The following is a 27624-nucleotide window of genomic DNA, read 5'->3' on the forward strand; positions in this document are numbered from 1 at the left end:
ATCCCTCTCATAATGTAAAGCATGCCATGCAGGCGGAGTCGGTATAGGCTGCAGCAGGCCAAACTGGCGAAATACCCGCTAGGAGGCATGATGCTCGACAATATCGAGGCATATGAGCGGGACAGAAGCCCTCCAAATATGTCGGCCGAACGTGCAATACGCTGGCAAGTATCTATCACCTCATCGCTATACGACGTCTAGATGAACTATCAAATAAGAACACAAAAAGTTAGTATGCGCAGCACTAAGTTAATCTATAACAGGTAAGTTTAGTTAGATATTCACCTGTGCGTCATCCAGCAGATCCAACACATCCCTGCAGAGGGGGAGATTATGATGGGAATCATACTTTCGTGCAAGAGTACGACGCATAACCCACCTACAGGCTAGAGGGAGTTGCAGAATTTCTACATTAGCCGGTAACTATGGTAGAGGTGGCTGAAACTGCAGAAATCGCTCCCAGGCCCAAACCTAACATACAAAGTTGACGTAAATTATAAGATTAACTATAACTAAGTAGAATTGTAACTAATGGACATATTATTTGAATATATTGTCACCTGTAGAAGCGGCAGAAAGCCACAAATGTCTCTCTGTGTGCCGATGCAAGCCCGACACATCTGCCTGTACAGGTATGAGACGACAACACCACCCCAGCTGTAGATGGCTGTATCCTCGAACCGGGCAATATTATGCAAAAAACGGAGGCTCACTAGGTTCCCCGAAGTATTCGGGAACAAGACCCCCCCAAATAGAAGGAGCAACAACAGCCTCGTATATCGCTGTACATCCACCTCCGCTTACTCGTCGGTGATAGTATGGTGGATCTGCACCAGGTGGTCTCTAATGGGGACCAACTGTATACGACTGGACCCAGACGCTACCTCCTCATCCTCCGGCATGAAACCCGTGAGCATATCCCAATATGCCTGCCGCGAATAATATCTCATGGTCGCAGCAGTAAAACTGGCAAGCCATCAGCGGACAGGCCATATAAAATCTCAGCGTCCTGCAGTGTGGTGGTGGCCTCGCCGATTGGCAAATGGAAAGTGTGCGTCTCCGGTCGCCAGCGCTCAATCAAGGCCGTGATCAAAGCATAGTCGAGTTGTATCCGGCTAATCATAATAATCCTATATAATCCCATTTCCTCCAGGTAATGGACCACGCGGGGATGTAGAATGCGGGGAGGACACAAAAACTCCCACAATAGATCCACTCTCCTAGCCCGGAAAGTCTGCGTAAGCAACTGTCTGTCCCATATATACTCGGATCTATGCTGGGGCTGTAGGGCTAATAGATCCAACGTCCGAGGGCCGAGATGTATAGTCGCGTCCATGTCGTCAACTGTAAACTATCATTAAACTATCATTAATCATTATGTGTTTTTTATTATAATTTAAATTCATATTTTTTAATAACTTAATTGTACAAATTATATATATATATATATATATATATATATATATATATATATATATATATATGTGTGTGTGTGTGTGCGCGCGTGCGTGTGTGTTTATTATAATTTAAATTATTATTTTTTAATAACTTAACTGTACAAATTATATATATATATATATATATATGTGTGTGTGTGTGTGTGTGTGTTTATTATAATTTAAATTATTATTTTTTAATAACTTAATTGTACAAATTATATATATATATATATATATATATATATATAATTATGTATTTTTATTATAATTTAAATTATTATTTTTTAATAACTTAATTGTACAAATTATATATATATATATATATATATATATATATATATAATGTGTTTTTATTATAATTTAAATTCATATTTTTTAATAACTTAATTGTACAAATTACTAATTATGTGTGTTGATACAATTATTAACTTAATTGTACAAAGTTTGCATTTTCAAATACCAGTATAAGATACTTAAACAAAAAGAATTCTAAGCTAAAATACTACACATTACAACGCTACAAGGCTCTAAATTTTACTACGCTATAAGGGTCTACGTTTTACTACGCTAAAAAGGTCTGGATTTTACTACGTTAAAAAATAATCTAAACTAAGCATAAACAACAAATAAATTTAATTGCAAATAAAATACAAAACGGTATAAAAAAACATATATATAAATCAGGATATTAACAGACAAATTTATTTTACTAATTTATATTTTATTAGAAAACACTAATATTAAATTCGGATAAATTTAACATGCTAGTTTCGGAAAAAAAAACACAAACCGAAATAGAACACATACAAATCAAATAATATACATTATTATAAATGTTTCAACTTAAAATAAATCGAAATACCTCGATAGAATTTTGGCAAAGAAATTTTGACTCCGGAATTGTGAATCAACAATAGCACGAAACTCTACTCGAATGTGGGACCCTTTTTCTTCGAGTTTTATGTGTCGGGGGACCCAATTTTTTTTTTTTTTAAAGAAACGGGCAGAATCGTCGGGGGGGACCAAGAAGTGGGGAAGAGTTTTAAAAAAATGGGGGATGGATGGAATCGGAGAAGAAGACGGAGGGGTATAAAAAATCTATGTATAGCGCCACAATACCTGGCGCTATACATTAATGCGCTATGTATAGCGTCAGGTATTGTGGCGCTATACCTGGCCATGTCAGCTTTTACAGTATTGCGTCAGGTATTGTGGCGCTATATATAAAAATGTACTTTTTTTTTAACCACCTATTTGTGTAGTTTGAGTAAAAAAAAACCACATTTTGGTTCCGGACTCCCCTCTTTTAACCAATCACAAAGGCGTCTACACGTTGTCATTACGATGTTAATCCTTCTCATTAGGCCAAATTAATTAACTACTTAGTATTTATTTCCCAAATAAATTTGCACTATTTAATTCAACTTCGGGACCCATCACCGGCTCACATGCAAGCCGTACAACTACTGTCAGATTGAAAAGGATAATGAAATGAACAAAAAGTATAGCGCGTTAACATATGTCAAAATACCGTTAAAGCATAGCGCGGTATAAAATAGCGTTATATATAGAATGATCACTTTTTTTTTTTGTATATATATATCACACTTGTCCAAAAAGATCACAATTGGGTTCTGAACTCTCGTTTGGTATGAGGTATAAGTAGATATAATGCTGATATAAAAATTTAACATCACCTTAATACTATATTTGGTTAGCAAACCCGGTATAAGTTATCCCGGAATTAAAATTAGTACCGGGATAAACTATACCTTGTAGGGGTGGAATAATTAGTGACGGGATAACTTATACCTTCTTCTTAGAAATTATGCAATCGTCATTTTTAATACAACATACCAATAGTGGATAAAAAATAATATCAGGATAACTAGTTCCAACATAACTAATCCCGGCATAACTTATCCCGTATTCAAACCAAATGACCCCTAAGTATATAATATACTATGTGATTTGGTGTTTTCATATTGACTTTCTCTAGTAAAAATAACTGCAGTATGCAGTGATCCGTATTATAGGGCGAACAACTCTCTCCCGTAGTGATACTATAATCTCCATCCTAACATGTTACGATCGAATTGAAACCTTAGCCTGAATTGTTTATTTCAATCATTTATGTTTGGTCGACCATGTGAAGCCTGTTCCTTTTTTTTTTCTTTTAATAAAAACTACTAGACTTCACTTCCATTACAAATAAATAAATAAATAACAATTTGCTTTGGGTGTCAATTTAGAATGACTTTTCCTAAGACTCAAGATTTATTAATTAGGTCCAAATATTATATTGCCCCCCAACCATTTAAACCAGCGTGTTTGGGTTGATCATATTGTAAGACAAAACTCATTCTCAGTAACACCAAAAATTAAAGTCCTCTCTCTTTCTTTCTCAATACTGTAAGAATTTATGGATAGCGAGTTGGGTCAGTTCCAGATGGAGGCGATTCTGGGGCCTGACTTAGAGCCATTTGAAACCTTTATTTTGGATCATATGTCGAGGGCCAAGGAAAATATTTGGAGGCTAAGTCAATGTTCACTTTGTTAAAGCAAAAGGATCCAAACTCCTTTGCTCTTAAGCTAACTGACTTTCTTGGCTCTTCTCATGACGTTGCTTTCCGTGAAGTTTGTGCTGAACTCCTTCACAAGTTGCTTGCTGATGTGGAATAATCTAAGTGTCTCCACTCAATCCACCATAAAGTGTTTTCTCATTGATTATATCGAGCAAGAAGAATCAGAATCAGAATTTATCATCCAAGAGCTCCGTGACACCATTTTGGATCTAGCTGTTTCACTTGTTCCAGAAAACAACTGGCCTGAGTTAATGCCATTCCTTATGTGCTGCATCACTTGCGGTTCAAACAAGTTAAAAGTGTCAGCTTTCTTGATATATGGGCTAATAGCTGACAGAATAACACTTGTTTGCTCAAAATATATGCAACCACAACTCCTTAATGCACTGAATGATGATACCGGCCTCGATTTAGATGTGAGGATGGCGGCTACGACCAGAGGTGGACCTACATTGTGAGTTGAGGGGTCACGGGACCCGTTAGCCTCGATAAATATTCTGTATATTTATGTATATATATGTACACATGCAGATGGAACCGTTAAATATTTTACTTGTGCCCCAAAACACTAAAGTACTGACTGGCGTAGTGGTTGGCTTGGGCGCACAGGTTCTCTTTTTGCTGAATGTCGTGGGTTCGGTTCCAACCTTCTGCCTATCCTCCTCCTTTCTAATTTTTCTTAATTGCTTTATTTTTCATATATTTTTTAATTCAATTATAGTTTAATACAAACACATAACAATCAACTTCATTAATTTTTCTTTTTCAAATCCCTCATTTAAAATTAAAAGCCTCAAATTGCAACTTATCGCTCCATAAATAGAAAAATATTCTTCTGCCACAACCTTCTTCAACAATTACTCTGACTCCGACTCAATAATGGCAACTAAGAGTTTGAGACTCTTCTTCGATTCTTTAACTATTAACATACCTTTAATCTTGATTTCTTGAGTAAGTTTTGATAATTTAAAGTTGGAACGCCATTTTGATCACCGTCCCCCTTTTTATTAATAAACTAGAAATTTAAAGTGTGAAATATGCTTAATCAAATACCTTCTTTTCCAATAACATCCATTTTGCGAAGAAATTTCTCTCTATTCGGTGTTTTTTTCTTTAGAACTTCTTTTCCCGTTTATACTTGAATAATAGGTCATCATAATCATTAAGTTCTCAAAGAGTTGTACGCCAAATTTTATCGCGAGTCATTAGTATATAACGGTGCCCCCGTCATGCTCAAATCCTGGGTCCGCCTCTGGCTACGACCACTGTGATCTGCTTCATTCAGAGCGTATCGAGTTCAAATGAAAAGGAGCGATTTTAAGATCTATTGCCAGGTATGATGAGCACGTTGACAGATGCATTGACCCATGGTAAGGAGAAGGCCGTTGTAGCACTAGACGTGTTGGATCTTTTCATAGAGCTGGCGCAGAATGAGCTTAACTTCTTTAGGCGACAACTAGTTGTTGTGGGTTCAATATTGGAGATAGCAGAGATGAGAAATTGGAAGAGGTGACGAGGCACTTGGCAGTTGAATTTTTTGATAACTTTGGTTGAGGCAAGAGAAAGGGCCCCCGACATGATGAGGAAGTTGCCCTCCGGCCTCCTTTACTAGCAAATGCTTTGCAATATTATTGAAGTTATTACTAGATATTAAGGATGACCCTGATTGGCATAATGCAGAGATGGAGCATGAGCATGCAAGGGAAACAAACAATTACTAGTTTGGTATGACATGTTTAAACCAGTTTTCTGTTGCATTAGGTGGAAAGACTATTGCTCTCATTGCCAAAGAGCAGCTGGGTGACTATTTAGTTTCCCCCGAGTGGGAGAAACGCCACGCAACTCTCATTGCGCTCGCTCAGATTGTTTAATCAAAAAGTGGATATTTCAGTCAAAGCTTTAATTTAGAAGAACACGAGTTACTGATAATCAAAACTAAATAAAGGAAAGTGATTTTGCTAACAATAAGATAGACAGAATAAAACAAAGTAAACCAGTATATTCAGATGATCTTTCGTGTCCTTACAAATGATCCATTCTCTCCTTTTTATAGCTATCTTAAAGATATACGTTTTGCCTTTGTTTAATTAGGGCATTAAATGCTACGTTACATAAATATTGTAATTTAATACAGATTCTATAACGTTTTTAGTATTTACTGCTTATTAAATACTGTATCTGTACTCTCTTATGCTGTCAGATTCATTCTCTTGACTTTTGAGTATAAATAGGTATGAGCGTTGAGTCTTTTGAATAACTGCTCGTGCCTCTATTTGTACCTTCTGCTCGTATCTATTGCAACTCGTGCCTCTTTGCCAATCATCACTCTTTGACCAGCTTTCGTGTCATGACACGTCATCTTCCAATCACTTTAATATGTAAACTCGATTTTCCCAATACAGATAGTCCCCCCACTTACCATTTATTCATCAATTGAATATTTGGGAAGTGGATTTTATTAAAGCGGGAATGTTGCCGCTATTAATGCTACGGTAAAATCGATACTTCAATTGTCACTTCCATTTAATTCTTATCATACGTGGCACCCTTTTATTGGCTCTGCAACTTTACCACACTTTTTAGGGCTTTTTACGGCTTCACTAATCACGAAGCGATAGTTCTCATTATGACCTTTCCATCATTGCACCTTTTCCTTTGACGGTTGCTTCCTAGTATAAACATAGTTTTCGTCTTTATCCTTATCACATAAAGTTCTCTGAGTATTCAATTCTTGAATTTTTATTTGTTTCTTCCTCGTACTATCATGTTTTCACCAAACATTAACCCTAGAAGAGTCCCCATAGTTGATAACTTCCCTCTTGCCCCTAGCAGGAGTAGAAGAGGAGGTAGACTTCGTAATTTAGGGTCTTCTTCTGTACGTGGTTCTTCTCTTCCTTCATTTAGTTCCAGTCCTTCCTTTAGAACCAGAGGTTCTTTCTTACAAAGATCTTCTTCTAGGGGTAAGGAACCCGCTGAACCTGTTCGTGAACCTACAGTAGAAGAAATAGTTCCTGCAGAACTATCTTTCTACAATGACAGGGAGTCCCTTAGAAATTAAGTATCCTCTTTAGATTGTGCTGATATCTATCTAACTCAGATTACAGAGGGTCTGATTTTTTTAGTTCGTAAAGACTGTCATTGGAGTCATGACTTCCCTATCATAATTCCCAACGCGAATCAAAGAATCACCTCTTATTTAATTGGATTTTCCTTTGTATATACATACCTTTTCACATTATGATTCAAACCTGCTATTGATCCTGTTATTCTCGAATTCTGTCATTTTTTTGATGTTTGCTTAAGCCAAATTGGCCGTATAGTGTGGAGGGCTGTTGCCTGCTTGAGGCATTTGACAAACATGGCTGGTGTGCCTTTCACTTTTGCTCATTTAATTCACCTTTACTCTCCCAGACTTTTCCGCCAATGTGTTTTTACTTTAGTAGCTAGGAGCAAAAGAGTTCTAGTTAGTCCAAAAGATAACAGAGACCATGTCTGGTACGCCAAGTTTGTTGCTGCCCCTACCGTAGGTTTAGTGGGTGATGAAAATGTCCCCTTCCCTGAGAAGTGGAATTTTGCACGTGAGTTTTCTTTTTTAATAACTTTCTCGTACCTTTTTCTTCAATTTTGATGATCTCTATTCTCATTTTCCTTTTTCTTTTTAGCAACCATGGGAATTGTTGAAGAAATTCCCAATTTCCGTGGTTGGGTAGGAAGGTTACTGAATACAGCCCCAATGGAGGGTAGATCTTGGAAGCATCTTTCCCAACGATTTGGTTGGAAAGTGAAAACTCATGGTAAGAGTTCTTTTTATTTAAATTTTTATTGTTTTTCCCAGAACTTATTTTAATCCTTCTTTTTATCAGAATTCGTTGTTCGAGGGATTAGTGCCGAGGCGGTCGTGGCTTCCCGCATTTCTTTGGAAAGAGCCCAATAGATAATCTTGGGTTCTTCATTGAAAAGGAAAACTGCTAATGACCAAGATTCTGAAGAAGAGGAAGATGGGGGTTCCTTAGTAAAAAGGCCACGAGCTCGTAGGCGAATCATTTCTGATGATGAAGCATCCCCCCTCGTTCTCTTCCTCTTACCGAGTTTATTGAAGCCCCGGTTATGATTCCTGATGATGAAGTCCCCGTTGCTGCTCATGATTCAGTTGAGCAACATTTTAACCGCGGGTTTGAGGGTGAAAATTTAGGTCCGATTTCTGATGAAGCACCTCTTGCTTCTTTTTCTACTCCCGTTCCTGTGATTCCTCCTTTTCCGGTCGTGGCTGTTACCATTCCTCCCCAGGCTATTATGACTGCTTCCACAGTTCCACCCTCGACTACTCCTCTTTCAACTGCTCCTTACACAGAGGTTGGTTCTTCAAGTAGGAATGATGCTATGAAGCGAGTTACCATTGAAGTCCCCGCATTGGCTGCCTTTGTAGATTGAATTTTTTTTTTGAGCACGAAGTCCCCAATCTTAAAGAATCTTAGGCGTGCTTTTCGATTGTAGTATCGTTCTATGACTTGCTTTTGTGCTGCCATTCTTATTAATGCAACTTCTCTTCTTTCTTCAAGTAGATCAAGATTTATCTGCATTTCTTCATCATTAGACTCTTCTGACGCTTGTGTAAACCTTGTACTTGGCTCTTCTATCTCAATTGGAATCAAAGCTTCAGCTCCATAAACCAATGAAAATGGTGTTTCTTCTGTACTTGTTTTTGCTGTTGGGCGGTATGCCCATAAAACACCAGGTAACAATTCTGGCCAATTACCTTTGGATTCCTCTAAAAGTTTCTTTAAATTGTTGATAATGACTTTGTTTATTGACTTCGCTTATCCATTACCCACCGGATGATAAGGTGTGGATGTAATCCTTTTGATCTGCCAACTTTGAAAGAACTCTGTGATTTGTGCGCCTATAAATTGAAAGCCATTATCACACACGATTTCCTTTGGCACACCGAATCAGCATATGATATTCCGCCAAATGAAATCTCTAACCTCTTTTTCTTGCACCTGTTTGAATGCTCCTGCTTCCACCCATTTAGTAAAATAGTCAGTGAGTACGAGCAAAAATTTTACCTGTTCTTTTGCTTGTGGTAGCGGACCCACGATATCCATCCCCCATTTCATAAATGGCCACGGTACAATGACCGGATGCAACAACTCCGCAGGTCTATGCATGTTATTATCGTACCTTTGGCATTTATCACATTAAACTACGAAATTTTCCGCTTCTACTTCCATTTGGGCCAATAATAACCTGCCTTTATTATGGTTCTTACTAGTGATCTTCCTCCTTCGTGATTCCTACAATGCCCCTCGTGTATTTCTCTCATTAGGTATTCTGTCTGAGAAGGTCCGAGGCATCTTGCTAAGGGACCACCGAACATTTTTCGATAAAGATTGCCTTGCTTTAAACAATATCGAGCAGCCTTTATTCGAAACGCGTGAGCTTTTCTCCTATCTTCAGGGACGATACCATATTGCAAAAAGGCTACAATCTCGTTCCTCCAATCCCAAGTTAAGTTATTAAAATTTACCCCATTCTTATCTGGATCGAGTACTGAATGAAACAAATGTATTACAGAAGCATTTCATTGCTTGCCACATCTGCCGCAGATGCGAGATTAGCTAGGGCATCCGCCTCAACATTTTCATCTCTTGGTATTTGCGTAACCTTCCAGGTTTGGAATTGCCTGATTAGATCTCGTACCTTCTCTACATACTGTTGCATTCGTGCTTCCCTGGCTGTATAAGTCCCCAGTATTTGGTTAACCACAAGCTGTGAATCACTTTTGATTACAATCTGATTAATGCCGAGTTCCCGTGCCAGTTCTAAACCTGCAATACAGCTTCATACTCTGCTTCATTATTAGTTATAGAATGACACTTAATGGCTTGTCGAATGGTTTCACCCGTAGGTGGTACCAAAACAATTCCTAAACCTGCACCATTCACATTAGATAAACCATCAGTGAATAAAGTCCAAATTCCTAGATTAGATCCGTTGAGAACCTGTAATTCTTTTTCTGCTTCTAATTGCATTCCTCGGCTAAAATCAGCCACGAAATCTTCTAACACTTGAGACTTTATCGTAGTTCTAGGCTGGTAAGTGATGTCATATTCACTTAATTCTATAGCCCATTTGGCTAACCTACCTGACAACTCATGCTTGTGTAATATATTGCGTAGTGGATAAGCAGTTACTACAACAATAGGGTGACATTGAAATAAGGCCTTAATTTCCTAGATGCCATGATTAATGCAAGTGCAAGCTTTTCTAATTTAGGATACCGCGTCTCCGCATCTAATAAAGATTTGCTAACATAATAGATCGAAGATTGTTTACCTTGGTCCTTACGGACTGAAACAGCACTTACCGCTACTTCTGAGACAGCAAGGTAGATGAACAGTCTTTCCCCAACCTTTGGTTTTGCAAGCAATGGCGGATTTGATAAGTATGTCTTCAAATTTTTGAGTGCCTGTTGACATTCCTCAATCCATTCGAACTGATCTTGCTTTTTAAGAGCTGAAAAGAATTTAAAGCACTTTTCTGATGATTTGGAAATAAATCTCCCCAAAGCTGCAATTCTTCCTGTCAACCTTTGCACTTTTTTTTACTTGTAAGCATGTTAGGGATTTCTTCAATGGCCTTAATTTGTGTGGGATTCAATTCAATACCACGGTTAGAAACAAGAAAATCCAAAAACTTACCTGATGCTACACCGAACGCACATTTTTCAGGATTTAGTTTCATATTGAATTTTCACAAGATCTGAAACGTATCAGATAAATGTGATATATGATCCCCTTAATGTTGAATTTTAACGAGCATATCATCTATATAGACCTCCATAATTTTTCCCAAATGTTCTTGAAATATTTTGGTCACAAGTTTTTGATATGTTGCACCAGCATTTTTAAAACCAAAAGGGCATTACTTTATAACAGTAAGCCCCCCTGTCTGTTATAAATGAAGTTTTTTTTTCATCTATAGGATCCATTTTGATCTGGTTATATCCTGAATACGCATCTAAAAAGCTTAACAACTCATGCCCTGCAGTAGCATCAATTAGTTAATCTATATGTGGTAATGGAAAAGAATCTTTAGGACAAGCTTTGTTAAGGTCTGTGTAATCTACACAAACTCGCCACTTACCATTTTTCTTTGGTACTACAACAGTATTGGCTAACCAATTAGGATACTTTACCTCGCGGATAGACCCAATATTTAGTAATTTTCGAACCTCATCTTGAATCACCTGATTTTTGAAAGTTCCTTGCTTTCTCTTCTTTTGTTTGACAGGTGGGTATGATGAGTCATTACTTCCGGTGATATTCCGGTCATATCAGAATGAGACCAAGCAAAACAATCCACGTTAGTTTTCAAAAATTCAATCAACTTACCTTTCATGTCCTGACTTAGATTGGCCCCTACGTAGACTTTCCTTTCAGGCCATTGTGCAAATAATATTACAGCTTCCAGTTCTTCCATCGTTGTTTTGATATTTTCATTTTCTTCTGGTTCTTGAATGGCATCTAGCCTTGAGTCCACGTTTGTTCATCCTTGTTCAGTTGAGGTTTGTGTTGTGGTACCCTCAACTGGATTCTGTAATTGCTATTTTTCTTCGTTTCACGTACTTGAATCTGCTGTAGAATTGATGCTTCTAGATGTATGTTGATCCCCATGGATTTGACATATTCCCCATGGTGATGAAAATTTAATAATTTGGTGCAAGGTTGACGAAACAACATCCATCTCGTGGATCCATGGTCTCCCAAGGATCATATTGTAAGCCATCTCCATATCTACCACCTGAAATTTTGTATCCTTGACAACTCCTGCTGCGAATGTTGTAAGTATTACCTCCCCTTTTGTCACTACGCTGGAATTGTCAAATTCAGACAGAGTATGCGCCTTTGGTATTAATTTATCTTCGGCTTGCATCTCACGTAGTAATCTTAGCAAAATAATGTTCACGGAGCTACCTTGATCAATCAAAACTCATTTCACATTAGTATCATGTACAAGTAAAGATATTACCGGTGCATCATTATGTGGGGATAATACGCCATCCGCGTCTGCATCATCAAACATAATGCTTTCTTCCTCTAAGACATGTCGCACCCGCTTCCCGTGGGTAATTGTGACTTTGGAGACTTTATTGGCTGCTGTGTACGTCACACCATTGATGTCTTCACCTCCACTTATCACATTAATGGTCCTTTTGGGAGAAGTTAGTTTTGGGGGATCCTGCCTATTCTTCATATATGCTTGCTTACCTCTCTCACTAAATAATTCAGTGAGATACCCTTGCTTTAATAGATGATCAACTTCACCTTGCAGCAACCTACAGTCTGCCGTTTTATGCCCGTGATCGTTGTGAAATTCGCACTAGTGATCAGGGTTGCACCTGTTTGGGTTCGATCTTATTTATTTTGGCCACCGTACCTTATCACCCATGCTTCTTAAAACAACTACGAGCTCGGAAGTGCTTACATTAAAATTATAACCGCCAAACCTTGCTTTCAAATTTCTATCATCATCCCGTGACTCTCGCATGCTTCAATCATTCCCAAATCTTGATGACGAGCCCGACTCTCTATTCCTCGACTTGTGATCGTACCTTTGATAGTCCTGTTTTGACCGTGAGTCTTTTCCTGCTGACCCCATGTATGGTTCGTACCTGTTTTTACCGGACCTTTTTTCGGTTTCCGCCCGTCTCGAACTTACCTTTTCTTCTTTTTGAGATCGTGAGATAATATCTTCTTCTATCCTTAGCTTCGTGCTATACCTGTAGTAAACGTCATTCCATGTTGTGGCTGGGAATTCACGAAGACTTTCCTTGAGTCGTCTCGTGGCTTTTGAGCTTTTTTCATTCAGATTACTTGTGAAGGCTATAGCTGCCCAATTGTCAGGTACACGCGGTAACGTCATTCTTTCACGTTAGAACCTGTCCACGAACTCTCTAAGCAATTCTGAGTCCCCTTGCTTGATTTTGAAAATATCTTCCATTCTTTTTTCGACTTTTTGAGCTCCCGAGTGTGCGTTGATGAAAGAATCTGCAAGCTCAGCAAAAGAATTTATGAAATTTTCGGGTAAAAGAGAATACCATGTTAATGCTACCTTAGTGAGTGTTTCACCGAATTGTTTGACCAATACTGATTCAATTTCCTGTTTGGTCAAGTCGTTGCCTTTTACGCCTATTGTGAATGCAGTCACGTGGTCTCATGGATCAGTTGTTCCATCGTATTTTGGGATACCGGGCATTTTGAATTTCTTTGGAATTGGGAGAGGAGCAACACTTGGCTTCCAAGGTTGTTGTGAATATTTATCCATATCTATTCCTTTAATTACGGGCGACACCCTAGGAATTTTCTCTATGCGGTCACTTTGCTCCTTGAGCTGTTTCTGTAATGTTAGTACTAAACTTTGTAAATCAGAATTAACTAAGTTACCTGGTTCTCCTTCTCGTGATTCAGTGGGGGTTCCACCAGTGCCTGAATTAGCAAGCCCAGAACGAGGGTTCTCCAAAGTGTTGTTATTTGAAGTAGGTGTGGGTGGTGCAATGGGTAATTGGCTGACAAAGGCCTCAAGAGCTTTATTGACCTGTTGAGCGATTAGCTTTTGCAAAGCTTCATTGATAGCTTCATCATTTTCGAATTGAGCATTTCCATTTGCATGAGATCTATCAGGAGTGCCTTCTCGAGATCGTCGAGGGGAACTTTGTGGAGAAGGGATTGAGATGTGATCATTCTGTGGATTCTCCTGGAGTTGTTGGTTTCCTTAGTTTCCTTGGGTGTTGTCATTGATGTTCGACATAGTTGATGTAACAACAAAGGTTAGGCTAAGAAAGAGTAGATTATTAGATTCCCGGTAACGGAACCAATTTGTTTAACCAAAAAGTGGATATTTTAGTCAAAGCTTTAATTTAGAAGAACACGGGTTACTAATAATCAAAACTGAATAAAGGAAAGTAATTTTGCTAACAATAAGATAGACAGAAGAAAACAAAGTAAACCAGTATATTCACATGATCTTTCGTGTCCTTACAAATGATCCATTCTCTCCTTTTTATAGCTATCTTAAAGATATACGTTTTGCCTTTGTTATAATTAGGCCACTATAGACAATTAAAGGCATTAAATGCTACGTTACATAATCATTGTAATTTAATACAGATTCTATAACGTTTTTAGTATTTACTGCTTATTAAATACTGTATCTGTACTCTCTTATGCTGTCAGATTCATTCTCCTTGACTTTTGAGTATAAATAGGTACGAGCGTTGAGTCTTTTGAATAACTGCTCGTGCCTCTACTTGTACCTTCTGCTCGTATCTATTGCAACTCGTGCCTCTTTGCCAATCATCACTCTTTGACCAGCCTTCGTGTCATGACACGTCATTTCCAATCACTTTAATATGTAAACTCGATTTTCCCAATACAGAGATAGCTGAAGGTAGCTCAAAGGTGCAAATCTTATGTCTCATTAGTTAGTGTTTTTATCATGAATATGTTGAGATGATTTTTGGAGCTGCTTTAATTTTTTGCTAGCAAACTGATAGGATTAGTTTAGACTCTCTCTTCTACTTTAATTTTCTTAGGCTATTAGCTTGAACCCGTGGTTTCTCTTTTATAGGTTATGATCAAGTATTTGGAGCAAGTAGTGAATATGATTCTGCATTCTTTCCAAGATCCTCATCCTCGAGTCAGATGGGCCGCTATTTATTCAATTGCCAAATTGTCAACTGTCTTCTGTATAGACTTGCAAGTACAACACCATGACCAAGTATTGCCTGCATTAGCTACAACTATGGATGATTTTGGAAATCCTCGAGTGCAGGTCTGATCTATGGTGATATGAACCCTTAATTAATGGTCAAATTACAATTGCAGCTATAAAAGAATAGGTTATTATTTATACAAGAAACAGCCATCAAAAGTATCTACATATCTTTCTGCAACTTTACGATGGGGTTACATATTCCATAAAGCTGATGATCTATAACTTGAATAGGATTAATCTGTTTAACTTTAAAAATCGACGTTATCTGTTGAGATAATAATTACTATTTAAACTTAACATATTTTAGTACGTTTGGTTGGAAAGAATCTTGGGCTATATATAAAGCAGGTTGCATATAACTCTAAACGAGACTAATCGTTCTATTGCATTCTGCTTGAATTCTAGTGGTCTGGATGTAATCTTTGGAACTCTGAGAAATTTATAACACCTGTTGTCAGTTGCTCCTCAACAATCACAAGTGATTTTCTGCAATATGAGGAAAAGAAGGATATTTGTGAAACTATCCCTTCTAGAATATTGTACAATTAGTATCTTAATAGCCTGATTTATGGAGCCTTAACAGCGCATTGCTTGAAATCTAAGGTTACAAATATATTTTGGTTTACATAAAGCTCTTTCCTTAAATATATTTGGGTCATTACTGCTTCATTCAGTTCATGACACCAGCTATAAAAGAATAGGTTATTTTCATAGGCAAATGCAGCTAGAGCTGTCGCAAATTTCAGTGGATCTTTACAGCAAGAAACATTAGTACCTCCAGAAACTTTGGTACCACACTTAGATGGATTACTTAGAAAACTGGTTGTACTTCTACAGGTATGCAAATATAGAGGCCACCATGTTATAAAGGTAGATTAATAACTAATCTAAGATATTCACTGCTGTTGTTTGAAATGCAGAATGACAACGTCCATATGGTTCAAGAAGCAGCATTAAAGGCGTTGTCTGGTATAGCTAATTTGTCTAAGGTATTACCAACTTGCATTTATTTTTGACTCAGTTTCTATTTCTACTTATAATGATGGCTAATATAACATACTTCAACGTACAGGTGCACTTCCAAAAGTACTATGATTTCGTAATGCCATATTTGAAAATTATCCTGGTAGATGAAAATGGTGAATCTTATCGCTACCTTCGAAGCATAGCGTTGGAGTGCATAAGCTTTATTGGGACGTCTGTAGGCAAAGAGAAATTCAAAGATGACTTAAAACAGTTGAGTTTTTTCCACGGTACCATTGCAGATGGAATGCCTTTGTTCTTGTTTGCTTTTGCTATGCTTGTCAGATGGCTTTCCAGTGGACAAACCATAGTATTCTACTGCTAGTTGCTTTTTGGTCCTACGTTCTGCCTCTCTTTTGGCGCACTCTTTCTTCACTATGTGGTGTGGTGTGATCTTATCGCATTCATTTATGAACATGGACTATTTGTTTTTTTTTTTGGTTCTTTTCATTAAAGATTATGGAAGTGCTTAATTACTCATTACAAGAACCGCAAGGGAAAGAGTTTGATATTACTTGCACTCTACTGGTATGTGTTAATCCTTTGATTTTACGGGCTCAGAACTTCTTTTTAGATTTGCCTCTCAATATTTTCTTGATTGCATCGCAGTCATGCTACAGAGTTTGCTACTGCATGGGGAAGGATTTTCTTCCTTACATGAGTAGATTAATTCCCCCTTTGGTTGAATGTGCTCAACTTGAGCCCGATAAGACAGTCCCCTCTGATAAATTACATGATAGGTAAGCCTATATCTTTTTGGTTTCCTTTCTTTTTCTATCTTTTATTTTATGGTATCACATTTACTATCATTCATGATGTTATCCATGATTATTAAATTGTTCTTCTAAGTTTGACACTTATCTCAACTAGAGATTAATTGGACATTTTGCAGTGTACATGAAGTCAAGTTTCGGAATGAAATAGTACGCCTCAGAGGAAGAGACCTCCTATATCAGAAATATTTAGCCTGTGATATCCTTGGTTTATATGCCCAGAAATTGGAAGAAGACTTCTACCCGTGGATTCCCCAGGTTGGCCTGAATGAATGATCACCTGCACATATTCATTTTCTCATGTGATGTTGAATTAAATTAAACAAGTAATTAATATCAATTGCTTAATTCATGAAACAGGTTGCTTCAGTCTTAGTTCCGCTTCTGAAATTCTATACCCAAAATGAAGCCAGGAAATGCTCTGTGAAATGTGAGGATTCTCATGATTTCATGATACTGGATTCTAATTTTCTAATTCTTCAGTTGCTGATGCAAATTTTCTAATTTTTGCCTTTTTAAGCCATGTATAACCTGTTGTATTCTTCGAAAATGGCTGTTGAGAAAGGGATAGCGCAAGGTGGAAGTGAATCATATTTCACAAAGTTGTCAGACTATGTAATACTGTCTCTGTTAGAATCTTTGCATGAGGTTGTCCTCAACATCAGTATTTATGTTGTTTCTTTTTTATTCTTTTTTTTTCGGGAAGGAAAATGTTTAAATTCGATCTATTTGGATAAAGAGAAAGTGACACTTCATTTGTTATCTCACACTGGAGCCTATGGCAGAAATATGTGCATTCATGTTGGATGAATTGAATCATTGCCTACAGGTTTGGTTATGTCTGAGATAGATTCTCTTTAATATTCTTGATCTAAGTTTACAGCGTTTTTCTAATTTGGTGGTATGGTAAATAACTCCAATTTCTTCTCCTTCAATATTATTATCATTATTTTATTACAACATACTCAGTATAGTTCCACAAGTGGGGTATAGGGAGGGTAGTGTGTACGCAGACCTTACCCCTACCTAGCAAGGTAGCGAGGCTGTTTCCGATAAATAAAACACTGTATTCTTGATATTGCTTCAAGTGTTCCATTAGTACTATCAAGTGAGCTAAAATGGCAAAATAGGATTTTCAGATTATCTATTTCTTGTTTCAGATCAGTCGACCAATCCTCAATGAAGGTCAGCTTCGTCGAATAGTGAACGAGGTAAAGCATGTCATTACAGAAAGTTCAAAAAGAAAACAAAAACTCAAAGAGAGCAAAATCAAAAGATTTTGATGCTGAGGAAGATGAATTGTTGAGGGGGGAAAAGGAGCAAGAAGATAATATTTTGTTCCATGTTAACAATAAAGTTCAGACATAAGTTATTATCTATTGTTATTCTCAAATAACGTAAAACTTTTCTTATCAGGTTGGTCTAGTATTAAATACGTTGATCGAAACATTCAAGGCTGCTTTCTTGCCTTTCTTTCACGAGCTCATGTCATCATATCTAATTCCTATGTGGGTAAGTTCACGATATATATATGATAACCGCTGGCATCCTAGCTAACAGTACTCTAGTTTGTTATTCATATCTTAATTTACATTTCTTTCTTTCAATTTTTCTTTGCTTATATGAAGGGCAAAGATATGACAGCTCAATAGAGATGCACACCATTTCTTATCTTTGATCATCTTCCGGAGAAGTGCCCTGAAGCTGCTCTAAAGTGGGGTTGCATGCAGTCGCGGAGCATATATTTATGCATAAAAATTTATTAAAATTATAATAAATAGTGAATATGAACCCATAACTTTGAAAATATGATGGGTTCAATATTAAAAACCTTAAATATTGAACCCATAAAATTTAAATTCTGGATCCGCTTTTGTTTACGTGTATGATCAGTTTTTTCATAAATATTCCACGGTTTTGATAAATTTGCTCACTATGTCCAACTAGGTACTCTGATGAATTTCTTCCTTTGCTTTTGGATGCAAGCAATGACGAAAGTCCAGCAGTTAGACAGGTTTGGTTGCTGGCAAGTTCTTTCTTCAAGTGGTTGCTTCACAGAGGCGGATCCAGGATTTCAGGAGGATGAGTGCACCATATCCGACCACCGTTTGATTTGGTTCTCTAAAATTTACCTTAGAGAACTATCAATAATAGCATTATTATTAACTAATCAAAAAGAGAGTGGTAAATGAAAAAAGAGGAAACTTGAAATTGAAAAGATTCAAAATGATTTAATTTTCATTTTTTATAATTTTTGAAACTCAATGATTTAACTAAAAAAGAGAATAAAGAAAACACAGAAAAGAATTCAATAAAAATGAAAATTTAATTCAAGGATATATCAAAGGGTGAACCCAAAAACAGAAGAATGCATGGAAAAAAAAAAGAAAAGAAAAGAAAGATAGGGCATGAGATTTGAACAGAACAGAAAAGAAAAGAACGAAAAAGAGAAATAGAAAAATGATTTTGAGATGGAAGAAAGGAAAGAGGGATTCGAACACTAGACCTAGGGGTCAATGGTGCACAAAGATACCACTACATCAAATGCTCTTTTGATCATGGGTTCCCACGTGGAGAATTAAGTACTTTATCGAAAAATATCCCGGTGATACACAACCTAAGGAGGGGAGCATAAGTGCACGTGCTCCATGCCTCTCCACGGGGTTCCGCCTCTGTTGCTTCACTCTATGATTTAACCAAACACCACTGATGTCGTGTTCAGTCTGCTCTTTATGGACTTGTGCTTTGTGCCGAATATGGTGGTTCTGATTTCAAACCTGTTGTTAAAGGTATAATATCATAACAAAAGATGATGATACTTGCTGGAGTAGTATAATTTTTACTTACTAACTAGTAATTCTCATGAAATGATTCAGAGGCTATTTCAAAGATCAATGCAGTGATAATGCATATTCGGGCTCGTGAACCTGAGAATGAAAGTGCATTTGATAATGTTGTTTATGCACTTGGTAAGATTTGTCAGTTCCATTGGAAAAATACTGACTCATCAGCCCAGGTTTGTCCTTCTCAAAATCGCTAATGTTTACTATTTGTTTATGCATTCTTAAGCTTACAGGTCATATATGCTTATGTTGGAATAATTTATTTTCTCTATTTATCCTATAATTGACTCCTATGTGGAGTACTATTTAATCTTGTTATAATTTCTTCAGAATTCTAATTCCAAAATTATTTGGTAGATTATTCCACTTTGGTTAAACTGCCTGCCTATAAAGGGTGACATGGCTGCAACCAAATATGTTCATGACCAACTATGTTCAATGGTTGAAAGGTACTGGATTAGTTTGCTCTACTTTTCATCCTTGTCTGGTCTTCACTTTACAATATTAGGACTTGATTAGAAATATTTTTCACAGATAAATTATCTGTTCTTAGTTCTAGCATGCATTTTCTTCCAAATAAATTTCTTAATATCACATCTTTGAAAAACTAAGCAATCATTAGTCAAACAAACTGCTTGAGGTACTTATATTATTTTAGTATCATTAATTTATTATGATCTAAATAAACTTCTATTAAACTTTTTGAACTAATACACAAACTCATATAGTGTATCCTTTCTATATAGTCCTCACTCTTTTACCGATTTTTTTCACGTACAGGTTAGATGGAGAACTTATTGGTCCCAACTATCAGTACATTCTAAAAATTATTTCAATGTTTGCAGGGGTTAGTCTGAAATCAAAACTATTAGATGTTAGATTGAGTTGTTCATTTGTGATGAATATAAAGAATTTGGAACTACGATTCTTTTGTTCTTGCAAGAAAAGCATTAAAACCTTTTGACATTTTACAAATTATATTAGTGAGTTTTTTTTTTGTATAAATTTGACTATCAGATATATTTATTTGATAATAATAAGATTCCTGTGTTTCTTTCCCATTGATTTAAATTTTATGGAGAAAGTTGATTGATCGATCTGCCAATATAACTGTCTCATAATATTGTGGAATGGTGGCCTCTTATCAAACTAAAATTTATGAATATGTACACATTCGGTAATTGCATGTTGCTATTTCGGTAGGTTCTGTGTTCTGAAATTGATCTTGCTAGAGAAAAAATTATAAATCGCACGCTTAATTTTTGAGGCATCTTCAGCAAACACTACCACCAGCCGCCATGGAATCAACATTGACATATCTTTTGCCTCGGCAAGAGATGAAATTGAATTCATTCTATCACCTAGAAGATGTTAACTTTTAACCAATTCAATGAAACCACTACTACTGTAAACATTTTGATGATCAATATTCCTCCAATGTAATTTCCCTTATTCTGAGTCCTTTGCTGATGTATTCCAGCTTTGGTTAAATTGTCTGTCTATAAAAGCTGACCTGATCGAAGCCAAACATGTTATTGAACAGTTGTGTTCAATGGTCTAGTTTCTCTTAAGTAATTCAAGTCTTGATTTTGTTACCTTAGCATTGGTCACGAAGGCTGGTAACCGGGGCAACAACGAAAACGAGTTCCTACAAATTCCACTAATTAAAGTATATTTATGTTTGCTTTTGGCACTTTTCTAAGACGTGGGTCCCACCTGACTCTTTATTTATCATTTTGCTAGAGCAAGAATACGAATATTCTAATAGCCATTATACAATTCTTTGAAAATCATGAGGCCAATTTAATAACCACGTGGCTAATGTTACTTTAATGTTTACTAGGTGTATTCTTATTCATACAGCAAATTATTTGACTAGAGATACTGTTTGATTTAATTTAAGCACAGTTGATGTAAATTAAAGGTTGGAAACTACATACAAATACTTAACATTATTACATGAAATTTTTATCTTAAGATTTTACATAAAAAAATTAAAATCTTTTCGCCATTTCTTATGCAATTTGGAAGTTTTGATGTGATTAGCTTCTTAAATAGTCTTTATCTTAATTACTTGCATTGTTTTTTTATTAATTATTTTTACTCTAACTTATAATTAGAAACTTGATCATGCAGAGAATTGTGAATTTACATGCTTAAAATCAATTTATATCTCTATTTTAATTTTGCATATCTTACAATAAAAGATCTTAAGATAATTAGAAGATTTTTCGCTGAACGGAATTAATAGAATTTTTTGGTGACTGGGCACCACTGTTTAAGAGGGATTGTCAATGGAGGTATAAACTCCCATGGTAAGACTTCTCACTAGGTAAGTTCCCCCTTATCTTTTCAATGTTTTGGGGATCGGGCACAACAAGAAGGAGCTCCGCTTTTTCCCTAGTAGTACAATTTATACGGAATGTATTTTGGACTTAACCATATTAAATTATATTTAACTCTCTTATTGTTATTAATAATTTAATATTAAAGGATCTTATATTGTTTAAATTTATGACTTTATAGTTTATAATTTGACATTTAATTATTTACGACATTTATGATCGGTACTAATTAAAAAGGCATTTTTTGACCATTTTTGGTACTTTTGACAAAGGAAAAAGACATTATACAATACAAACATTATATTTCAGATCAGTACACATATTTATTCCAAAAGCAGAATTATTCTCTTTCAATTGTTTGTAAGTAAAAATAGGATGAACTAGGATACAATAATAATATGAAAAATTGAATTGATAGACGGGGCATAGTTAAAAAGAATAACTAAGCCTTTTGGTGAGAATTTTTAGACATGTGGACAAACACAAACCATATGTGATTAGGATCTAAAGAGGATAAATAACAGGTTAGGATTATCATGGATTTTATATCAAACACACGAATATAAGAGTGAGTAATTTGTGAAAGGCTCAATGATTATGTAGCCCATTCTTTTCCAGTTTATAGTCAGATATTGGATAAGCCATCACTATATCGTACCACTTATCTAGGAGGATAATTATACCACTCACGGGAGGATAGATACAGTACTATAACTATATAGATTATATAATTATATACATAAATTTATATTTCTATACTTCCTCCGTTTCAAAAAGATTATCTTGGTTTGACTTGTCACAACATTTAAGTAAAGAAAGGAAGTCTTTTGAAAAATCGTGGTCTTACATAAGCCATATATTTGTGTGACTGTAAAACTTTTGAAACTTATAGTATGAAATTGTTCATATGATACAACAACAAAGGACGAGGTTTAGAATATCCAGGGGCGTATCTAGGGGGGGAGGGGAGGTTCCATGGGGCACGTGAACACATGCTCTCCTATCTAAATCATGTATAGTAATGCTATATTTTTTTTATAAAATATTTAAATGTATGTGTGTGCACCCAAGCTCATAGGATTATATGATGTGATAGTTATTAGGTGTATCTCTCTAGGTGAGATTGTGAGTTCAAATCTCACGTCAATCTTGGCTTTTTTCCTTTTTTTTTTCTAGAACTAGACGCCCACTGGGGATGGGCGTGCCTGGTGTCACTTTTTGGATAGTAATTAAGTACTTTTTCTTTTTTATTTCTTTAATTGTTTGATTTATTCTTTCAAAATTTTCACATATTAAAATTCTTATTCTTTTGTCGTTGTAAAATCTTATATGATTAAACAAAATGTATATTTTAAAATTAGTAACCGTGTATGATGTAGCATATAGTCAATGGGTTCAACTGATCCCAATATTTTCAATGGAAAATAGATATAGATGTAAGAAAATTATTATTTTTAAAGAAAATTACTATTGCGTAATGGGTGCGCAATAGAAAGAACTAAAGATTGAACTCGTAAAATTTATATTTTAGATCCACCTCGTCTTAATAGTGCACCTATTCTGCCAAAATCCTAGATCCGCCCTCTGAATATCGGACTGTTGATCTTAGTATTTCCATGATTACTCTCGTGTAATGTGCATCTTGGATTACCAGTATTTGACGAGCTTCAATGGTTGATTAAAGTATATGATAACTTGTGATTCTGCATATGTATAAGTGCACGGGCCTTATATGACTAGCATTTCCTCCAACAGATAATTGCATTCTATCTAGCTTCAAAAATTGATGGCTTTTCTATTGGTGCTTCCAGAACAACAGGTTGAGTAGATACATCAGTACGACAAATAGCAATCTTCTACAACGGCCGACAAGGTGAATGTCTATGATCATATGCCTGCTGACAAGGTATTTAAGCCTTCTGAAAATTAGAAACTTGAGAAAATCAGTGTAGTTTCACTTTTTCCCTGATACGACCAACTCCCATATTTTTAAGCACAAAGAATCATGCGTGTTGCTTCAACCCCCCCCCCTTGTTCCTTCAGAAACTCCATTGAGTCCTACTGTAGCATCTCAACATTCGACATGCTGCTTACGGGCTGCAAATACTGTTAAGTTATATAAGGATTATAAGGAAAATGTTACTTAGTTGGGCTTCTTTTTCTTTTCCTTTACTTTCTTTTGTATTGGGCTCAGAAGCCTAAAGCTGTATTTATGCACTCGTTTTATTTTAATCTTTCGATCGGTTTAGTCTTTGGCCCATATAGCCTATGTGTAATTGAACATTTTCATTTGAGTTGAATAATTCAAAGAAACAGAAGTAAGAAGCTTCCTTTTTCTCTCTCTTCGTTTCTCTCTGACCCTAGATATTCCTTCGCAGATTCACTTCGAATTCAAGCTTTAACATGGTATCAGAGCTCAGATCTAGCTAGATCAGGTGTTTACAAGTCGACCGATGTTACCCTCGAGCATTTTCGCCGGAGTTTTGCTCTTCCGCGACGATCTGTGTTCTCTATGTTCTTTTGAAACTTTCTGTTGATTTTCTCTGGCGATAACGCCTAAATTCGTGTGTTCTTCTGGTAGAGATTGTTCGTGCTCTTGTCCTATCGAAGTGATTCAGAATTTCAGGGGAAAATTTCTCAACCTAGGGTTTGGAGATTTTCTGCACCGGTATGTTTCAGCTTGGGTTTTGACGTGGTTTCGTCCTCATTTCTCTGTAAAAGTACGTTGTTCCTTTCGGTTGCGAAGGAAACTGGTAACCCTGATCACTTTCTCTTTTGCTACATGTGTAGATTTTTTCTGTTGATTGTGTGTAAAAATGACAATAGTCCTCCATCTGAGTTACCTACTGGTTGCTCTACATCTTCTCGTTCTGTATTTCATGAGGATGACTATACTCACCCATGTCATCCCCTCTATGTACATCCATCTGACGTGTTGGGGTCTTCACTAGTTCCTGTGCCTTTTGATGGCACTGGGTATGGGAGTTGGAGACGAACTATTCTTGTAGCCTTATCTGTTAGAAATAAATTGGATTTCATAAATGGATCCTCAATTAAACCTCCTGACAGTTCTCCCTTGGCGAGACAGTGCCAGAGGTGTAATGATTTAGTCATCTCGTGGTTAACCAACTCCTTGTCCAAAGACATTGCTCACAGTGTTGATTACTCTGAACTTGCCAAAGATATTTAGACTGAGTTGGAGGAAAGATATGGTCAGGCAGATGCTGCAAGAGTTTTTGAGCTTAAAAAGGAATTAGCTCACATCTCTCAAGGTTCTATTGATATTGCCTCCTATTTCAATAAGATAAAGCAATTATGGGATGAAATTGATGCTTTGTCAATTAGTAGAGTCAGGTCTTGCAGCAACTGTGGTTTTAAAGCTAATTATCAGAAGGATGATGATGTCCAAAAAATGTATCAGTTTCTAATGGGACTCAATGATATATATGTGCAAACTAGGAGTAACATCTTTATGATTAAGCCATTCTCTTCTGTAAGCACTGTCTACAGTATCTTATTGTCAAATGAGAAGCAGAGGCATATTTCTACCTCTCCTCAGTTTCTCCCCACATCTGCTTCTTTCAATGTTGGTGTGTCCAAATAAGGTTTTCCCTCCAAAGTCAATTTTGATGTTCAGAAGTCACCTGTGTGCCAGTATTGTAAGAAACCAGGCCATACTATTGACAGGTGTTACAAGCTGCATGGTTATCCTCCTAATTTCAATTTACAAAAGGGTCTGGAATTAGAAAGACTGCAGCTCATGTTGAAGTCAATTCTGCTGATCCTCTTGCTAGTATGGTTTCTAATATGGGTTCTGAGTCTGTAAAACCTTCTAATTCTGGTATTGTTTCAATGGTTCCTGGTCTCACACAAGATCAATTCTCCCAGCTGATGATGTTGCAATCCCATGTTTCTGATGATTCCTCCTCTACTCCCTCTCTTATGGCTTCTGCTAACTTTGCTGGTAAGCTATTATCAGAAAGCATTTTGCTCAAGTCATGTATGTTGTCACAAGTAGATAGTTTTGTTTGGATTATAGATTCTGGAGCATCTGACCATATGACCTCACATAAGGACCTACTTTTTGACTTGCAAACTCTACCTGTGCCTTGTCTAGTTTCCCTTTCTAATGGATATAAATGAAAGTTCATTTAGTAGGATCTTTGACTTTATTTCCAAATTTTACAATTCATCATGTCCTTTATGTTCCTTCTTTTCAATATAATCTCATATCTGTTCATAAATTGCTAGATCAATACAATGGAATTGTTCTGTTTACTAGAAGTCTTTGTGCTACACAGGCCCCTTCTCTGAAGATGCCTTTGGTTCTTAGTAAACTGGATTACAACCTCTACAAGCTTCTCCTACCTCCTGTTGATTCTGACATTGCCACATCCATCTCCTTTTGTATTGGTAATTCTTCTTTTGTTTCTTTTGTCTGTGCTTTATCTGAAACAAATAAAATTGTAAAAGCTATTACAAGTGTAAATATTGTTGATTCTGATGAGAGACATCTGACTACTGATGTAAATTTGAATTACATAAATATAATAGATGTGGTTTGGCATTATAGACTTGGGCATGTTCCTTTTTCTAGAATGAAACATATTCCTAAACTTTGGCTACTGCTGTCTACTAAACAATCCCTTTCTTGCCCATATGTCCTCTAGCCAGGCAAACTAGACTACCCTTTCCTGATAGCAGTATCCAAACCACCAAACCCTTCCAATTAATTTACATTGATACCTGAGGACCCTATCATTCACCTACAAATACAGGGTCTAGATTTTTTATAACCATTGTTGATGACTTTTCAAGAGCCACTTGAACCCATCTGATGGGAGCCAAGAGCAATGCCTTTGATCTTCTAAAAGCCTTCATTGCCATGATTGAAACCCAATTTCAATTGGAGGTTCAAACTGTAAGGAGTGATAATGCCCTAGAATTAGGATCTAGCACTGTGGGGTCCAAATTCTTTTCTTAAAAAGAAATTTTACATCAGACTTCTTGTCCTCATAATCCACAACAGAATGGAGTTGTGGAAAGGAAGCACATACATCTTTTGGAGATTGCCAGAGCCCTTCTTTTCCAATCTGGCCTCCCCGTTAGATTCTGGGGAGATTGCATCTTAACTGCAACATGATTAAAAGATTTCCTTCTAGTGTTTTAAAGGACAAAAGACCTTATGAGGTTCTGTATAACAAACTCCCAACCTACTCCAATCTTAGAGCTTTTGGTTGCTTGTGCTATTCCACTGTCCCAAAACCTCATAGAGATAAGCTACAACCTAGGGCTATTCCTTGTGTATTTTTAGGATATCCTTTTGGAAAGAAAGCCTACAAGTTATATGACTTGAAAAATAAAAGCTGTTTTGTTTCTAGAGATGTTGTATTTCATGAGCATATATTCCCTTTTCTTAAATGTGATTATGTTTCTCCTACTATGACTAATTTTTCATTTTCTTCCTATTTTGATCACACAAATAAGCAACTTTCTACTTCATCTCATGATTGTTTCTCTCCTATACAACCTGAAGCAACTCATCCCTTTCCTAATCCTGGTATTTCCCCTACTTCTACACTGCCTGGGGATATCTCTCTCTCCTCTCCTGGTTCTTCTCCTTCTCCTGACTTACCCTCTTCTCCGCACTCTGAATCTGCCTTTCCACCTTGCAATTCTGAATTTGACTTATTGTCACGACCTTAAAATCGACCCAGTCGTGATGGCGCCTATCGTGAAACTAGGCCAGCCGAACAAACCTCAAATCCAACCAGTATTTCATAAAAGTCATTTTTAAGCTACTAAATTAACATAATCTCATAACATAAGTCTAAATAACC

The 27624-nt window shown here is 36.5% G+C and overlaps 1 protein-coding gene and 1 pseudogene across 1 annotated transcript; both read left to right on the plus strand.

The window, feature by feature from the left end:
- The first annotated feature begins 3813 nt into the window (after positions 1 to 3813).
- Positions 3814 to 21000, plus strand: LOC104213080 (uncharacterized; annotated as a pseudogene).
- Positions 21001 to 21751: 751 nt separating this feature from the next.
- On the plus strand, positions 21752 to 27490 carry LOC138868147 (uncharacterized). The gene is made up of 6 exons (XM_070173658.1): positions 21752 to 21771; positions 24575 to 24863; positions 24975 to 25374; positions 25518 to 25748; positions 26036 to 26310; positions 26957 to 27490. The coding sequence occupies exons 1-6, from the start codon at positions 21752 to 21754 to the stop codon at positions 27488 to 27490; spliced, it is 1749 nt and encodes a 582-aa protein (XP_070029759.1).
- The last annotated feature ends 134 nt before the right edge of the window (positions 27491 to 27624 follow it).

This window comes from Nicotiana sylvestris, chromosome 4 (assembly GCF_000393655.2).
Source record: "Nicotiana sylvestris chromosome 4, ASM39365v2, whole genome shotgun sequence".
NCBI classification, from domain to species: Eukaryota; Viridiplantae; Streptophyta; class Magnoliopsida; order Solanales; family Solanaceae; genus Nicotiana; species Nicotiana sylvestris.